General features: G+C 35.6%; 1 protein-coding gene across 6 annotated transcripts in view; it reads left to right on the top strand.

The window, feature by feature from the left end:
• LOC106875928 (tubulin polyglutamylase ttll6) overlaps nt 1-6261 on the top strand; it is a 426314-nt gene that overhangs the window by 366133 nt on the left and 53920 nt on the right. For 5 of the 6 annotated variants that reach the window (XM_014924246.2, XM_014924244.2, XM_014924242.2 and 2 more), the window contains 2 exons: nt 721-901; nt 4617-4838. In XM_014924246.2, the coding sequence (XP_014779732.1) occupies nt 721-901; nt 4617-4838 (403 nt within the window). The remainder of the gene's footprint in view (nt 1-720; nt 902-4616; nt 4839-6261) is intronic. The other variant, XM_014924247.2, reaches the window with a different exon arrangement.

Here is a 6261-nt window from a genome sequence, read left to right as displayed (position 1 = left end):
TGTATATATATATATATATATATATATATATATATATATTTAAATACCCATACATACATATATACACACATACATATACACACACACACACACACATAGTATATGTATATATTAGAAAGTCTGTGCGATATTTTAATGTATATTTTAGTTTTTCTAACATTTCATTTCTCTCTTTTGATCTTATTAATGTGATCTAGAAAACAGTATATCAATAGCTGCTACAAAGCTACAATCTTATATCAAACCACTTTGCTGTATGTCAGGCCACCATGCTCTTAGTTAATTACCTTTGCATTTTAACTGATATACATTTTATCAACGTACAGGGGAAGCCGATAACATGCAACACAAAAAGCTGATAACATGTTCAGTTATATAGAGCTGACAGCATGATTCAGTAATCATAATTATAAGGAGCCAAAATTGTGCTTTAAAATCTTTAACCCATTCATCCTTTGTTGAGATCTACCATACAGCAGTACTTTTTAATTACAACTTTTCTATGAATGGTTTTTTTTTTTAATGGAAACAGCAGAAATAGATATTATAGTCTTCAATTCCATTTTTGTTAGTTAACTATATTTCACTTGTTAAAGATTTTTTTTTTTTTTTCATGTTTTTCAGTTTGTTAACATAGTCATTTTCAAACTGAAAGATATAGTTTGAAATCCGAATTAGAAAACCATCTTTCATTTCTTCTGTTATTTTTGGTGATTTCAGGCAGCAAAGAGAAGATCTTTTAAAAAAACAGAATGAAAACAATGAGTTTATATCGAAAATTAAAAAGAAGGATACCAATCTAAACTTGCGTCCGGAAAGTCCTATGCCCAAGAAACAGTCAAAAAAACACACTGGACCAAATGCTAACAGAAGGAAGATATGTGCACTCCATAAAAGAAAGGTAGGCAGTTTAAGGAACCAAAAGTGTCATTCTGTTATTTGGAATATTGTTATGAATTTATTCATATCTAATAGAGGTGCAGGTGTGGCTGTGTGGTAAGAAGCTTGCTTCCCAACCACATGATTCTGGATTCAGTCCCACTGTGTGTCACCTTGGGAAAGTGTCTTCTACTATAGCCTCGGGCTGACCAAAGCCTTGTGAGTGGATTTGGTAAACGGAAACTGAAAGAAGCTCATTGTGTGTATATGTGTTTTGTGTGTGTGTGTGTGTGTGTGTCTATGTATGAGTCTCTTTATGTCTGTGTTTGTCTGCCACGACCCCCAACACCACTTGACAACTGGTGTTGGTGTGTTTACATCCCCATAACTTAACAGTTCAACAAAAGGGACTGATAGAGTAAGTACCCGACTTTAAAAAAAAATAAGTACTGGGGTCAATTCATTCGACTAAAATTGAAGGCGGTGCCTCAGCATGGCTACAGTCTACTGACTGAAACAAGTAAATATTAAAAGATAAAAGATAGTAAGTAAAAAGGCAAAACAAACAATTTGTCTGCAGCACATAAGCTTATATAATAGTGAATCTTGAAGTACATAAAGCCCCATTGGGTTGAAAAATCCTGTTTGGATAGCAAAAGTCCAAGGCTGTTTGAGAGACATGTTTACAACCCAATATTTCCATGTTGTTATTAATGGGTTTCAAGGCAGCCAACTGGCATAATCATTAGCATGCCAGGCAAAATGCTTTGCAGCATTTTGTCCATCTTTACAATAGGAGTTCAGATTCTGCTGAGGTCAACTTCGCTTTTCATCCTTTCAAGGTTGATGAACTAAGTACCAGTTACGCACTGGGATCAGTGGAACTGACTAGCCCCTCTCACAAAAATTCAAGCCTTGAGCTTATAGTAGAAAGGATTATTTATGGGTTTGCATAGGAGGCAAAAGCTGGCTGAGTGAGTAGTATGATGGACAAAATGCTTAACGGCATTTTGTCCATCTTTATGTTCTAAGTTCAAATTCTGGCAAGGTTGACTTTGCTTTTAATCCTTTTAGGGTCGATAAAATAAATATCAGCTGAGCACTGGGGTCAATGTAACCAACTCAACGCAACCTCCAAAATTGCTGGCCTTGTGCCAAAATTTGAAACCTTTCATGGCTCAGTGGTTAAAGCATTGAGCTCACAATCATGAGGTGCTGAGTTTGATTTTTGGATTGGGCTGTGTGTTGTTTTCTTGAGCAATATACTTTATTCCACATTGCTCCAGTTTGCTCAGCTGTTGAAATGAGTTGTGACATCACTGCTACCAAGCTATATCAGCCTTTGTCTCTCCCTTGGATAACATTGGTGGTGTGGAGAGGGGATGCTAGTATGCATGGGCGACTGCTGGTCTTCTATAAACAACCTTGTCTGAACTTGTGCCTCAGAGGATAACATTCTAGGTGCAATCCCATGGTCATTCATGACTGAAGGGAGTCTTTGTCCTTTACCCTAAGTGCTTCAAGATACACTATTCCATAAAAGAATTGTTTCATGTTCTCTCAAAAGCTCATAAATTCTTATGATGTCAGCAACTTTCAAAATAGTGTTTAAAATACCTACTTCACAAAAAAAAAAACCTTTCATGGCAAATGGAAGTTAAAGTAAGGCATTGATAATATATTCGTGGTAGGAGCTTGGAGCTGAGTACATTCAGAAGAACAACAAAACACACTGTAAATTTAAGGAGTTAAAAGACAGAGTAATAAAGTGAAGAGGAGCTGAAAATCTGATTCTATTTTAGGATCAGATCAGCATGTTCTATTCATTTACAGTTTATAAAAGAAATACAACTAACTCAGTAAAAACTGTAGGTTGTGTGACTCTTGTAAAATTTCCCTTAATTCCCTGTTTATGAAACAGATCTTGCAAACTAACTAATGTACCATCAAGGAAATGATTCAGGTGAAAAATCAGACAGAAAAATTAGTACATCTTTTGTATTGTATGTATGTGGCTCAAATCATGACAAAAATTTTCCAGTTTCATTTTTAGAAGCTGGAACATGAATACATTTGAATTTTTCGATATATTTATGAGAATTTTGTTGAGAAAAATTTTAACTGGATTCATTGTTTTTAAGTGAATTTCCCATGTGACTTTTCTTTTACTTTAAATACATTTAAAGCACATGCTTATGCATACTTTACTCTGTAGTATTTAAACCGGCCACATCCAGCCCAAATATTGTATCTGTTTTATAGTGAGACTAGCCACATCCATCATCTCACACCTATTCTACAATATCATTCTGAAAATAAACAATCACATCATTGACCTCTCGAAGCTATGAGATAATACATGATTAATTCAAAACAATGTGAATAAATAAGCATTGCATTTGACAGAGTAACATCTGAATGCTAAAGGGTTAAAGAATAAAGGATACTTAAGACATGCTTAGAGTAAGGCCATAGTTTTTCAGTGCTTTAAAAGTGATGGGTACTAAACAATTAAACTGCACATATATTCTTTTCTACTCTAGGCACAAAGCCCGAAATTTTTGGGCTGGGGTCCAGTCGATTAGATCGACCCCAGTATGCAACTGGTACTTAATTTATTGACCCTGAAAGGATGAAAGGCAAAGTTGAACTTGACAGAATTTGAACTCATAATGTAAAGACAGATGAAATACCACTAAGCATTTTGCCTGGCGTGCTAATGTTTCTGCAAGCTTGCCACCTTAAAATGCACATATATTGAACCTTAAATGGTGAGAAATGCTTGCATGAATATGTGTACAAAATGGGCAAAAAACAAAAACAATTTTTTTTTTCTTAAGGGTTATTTTTATACTTGTTTTTAGTTTATTCCTTTAGCATTCAGATTACTCTGCTAAATGTAATGCTTATTTATTCACGTTGTTTTGAACTAATCATGTTTATTTTCAGAATGCTTGCAGCAATTATTCTTTTAAGGTGGCGAGCTGGCAAACTCATTAGCACTCTGGACAAAATGCTTAGTGGCATTTCGTCTGTCTTTACATTCTGAGTTCAAATTCCGCCATGGCTGACCCTGCCTTTCATTCTTTCAGGATTGATTAAATAAGTACCAGTGGAGCACTGGGTCGATGTGATTGATTAGCCCCCTCCACCAAAAATTCAGGCCTTGTGCCTATAGTGGAAAGTATTTTTAGCAAGACATTGCAGGGTAAGCCTGAAAGGCCAGATCTGGCCAGTTTGAACATAAAACAGGGAGGATATCTGGGCCAGGTATGGCTGGTTTAAATACTAATGGGTTAACCTTTAGCATACTGTAGGTGCATTATGTCACCATATGAATTCTCTCCCCAGTAGTAACAGGGCAGTTTGTCAGGAAAAACAATTCTAGAGAAAATGCAGTGTGTTAAAAGTTAAACAAGTATAAAAACTATTATATTTGTTTGCCTCTTGCACAATAAAATTTACAATTTCATTACTGAAAAGTCCCATAAAGTATTCACTTCCCTTTGATGATGGTTGTTTCCATGTGAAATTTTTGAGATATCAGTTAATGATGTTTGCTGTTCTCTAACGAAACATCAATTGATGATGTCCAGCATTTAAGGGTTTATGGTTGACATTCTGAAAGAGAGTTCCAGAGTTTAAAAAATATGCAGAAAGGAATTGTTTTAACCAGAATTAAAATATTGATAAGAGAAAGCCATCAAGGCATGTATTGGGCAATTATTATTTTACAGTCTATGACCAAAGAAGAGAAATTTGAAGGTGGGTATGATAGTTCTAAACCTGATGAAATCCGTGATGATGAAGAGCTGATTCGAGTAAGTGCTTTAGTCCAACGCGACACTCTTGTTCGAGGGCTTGGTGTTGCTAACATTGTCTATCGACTGCTTAACATACATCGGAACAGTGAAACTTCACCAAGTCATGAGAAACATGACAAACAATTAGTTGTTCAAGTAAGTATATCTTTTATCTTTTGTTTTGTTTCAGACACTGGACTGCAGTCTTGCTGGAGAATTACCTTTGTAAAAATGTGTCTAATTAATTGCTTTTTGGCATAAATTTCATCTTGATTTGTTTTACAATGCAGGATCTTTACGAATATCTCCTGTGGTTGAAATTTGGAATTAATAAACTTAATAATGATCCAGTGGAATGCTGAAACTTTCCCGCATAATTTGTCTTCATGTGTCATAATTAGGCCAACTTAAACTGTATCCAGTAGTTGGACCCTGGTTCAGAAGTTCTACGCTTTTGAGGAATGTTGAACCAATTCTTAGTCACTATTGCATGCCTGTCACTAAGGGACAGCACTGGACAGCACTGTCCCTTAATGGTACACCCTCAGATTTCAATGGTACACCCTCACTATTCAATGGTACACCCTCAGATTTACACTGATACATTTATTTCGAAATTCTGCTTTAGCATTATTACAAATTAGTACCTACCCAGAATATTCTGAAGCACCCACCCCTAGGCACCAAAGTTTGGCAATGGGCCTGCACTATTGATCTCAGCTCTGCTCTGATCCAGAGTTGTTCATTTGTCAGGGTTCCAACTATGTATTAAATAGCATGTAACCACCTGAGCCAGGGTATGTTGAAATCATGGGATGCAGCATGGTGGGTGTGAACTGTTTCAGCAAATGAATCATATTGAAATCAAAGGCAAATATCACAAGATGCTGAGCAGATGAACAGACAATAAACTGTCAATGACCAGGATCAACCAGTTCAGTTTGCAAACTACTGCTATCATCTGTAGTGATGGTATGTGCAGATGAGATATTAGCTTCTGAAAGATTAATGTAACTTTCATGCCTCATCACTCAATCAGTACATCTGGCGTGAAAGAGTTACATTGGTTTGAGCAAGTTACCTGACCTGGATAGATAGATTAGTGACCATAACTTTTTAGGCTTTAACAGCATAAAGACTGGAATTCAATGATCATTCGAGTATTTCTACTTCTTAATGCAGTAATATCCAGTATATATTGTATCTTTTTACAGCTAGGTGAGAAGTTCAGTTCATTATTATTATTATTATTATTCAGTAGTTTTATTTTTATAACGTGCTTTCACTTCACTACCGAGCGCAGCTCTGTGCGCCTTGGGTATGTGCTGTGGTTTGCTGTGGTGCTCTTATGTTTACTGTATTGAAAGTGTTTTGCGTAGAATGTGTGCAGTGCCCAGTAGTGCAATTTTCTGTATGTTATATATATTTGTAAGTCCTGGTGTTTTTGTTATGTATTTGTCTGAATATTTTTTTATTATACCTAAGGCACCTACTATGATAGGAATTGTTTCTGTTTTTAGATTCCACATTCGAGTTATCTCTATTTCCAGGTCTTTGTATTTTGAAAGTTTTTCCATTT

The sequence above is a fragment of the Octopus bimaculoides genome, chromosome 2 (genome assembly GCF_001194135.2).
Source record: "Octopus bimaculoides isolate UCB-OBI-ISO-001 chromosome 2, ASM119413v2, whole genome shotgun sequence".
Classification (NCBI taxonomy): domain Eukaryota; kingdom Metazoa; phylum Mollusca; class Cephalopoda; order Octopoda; family Octopodidae; genus Octopus; species Octopus bimaculoides.
This window is presented reverse-complemented; position numbering and strand designations above follow the sequence as displayed.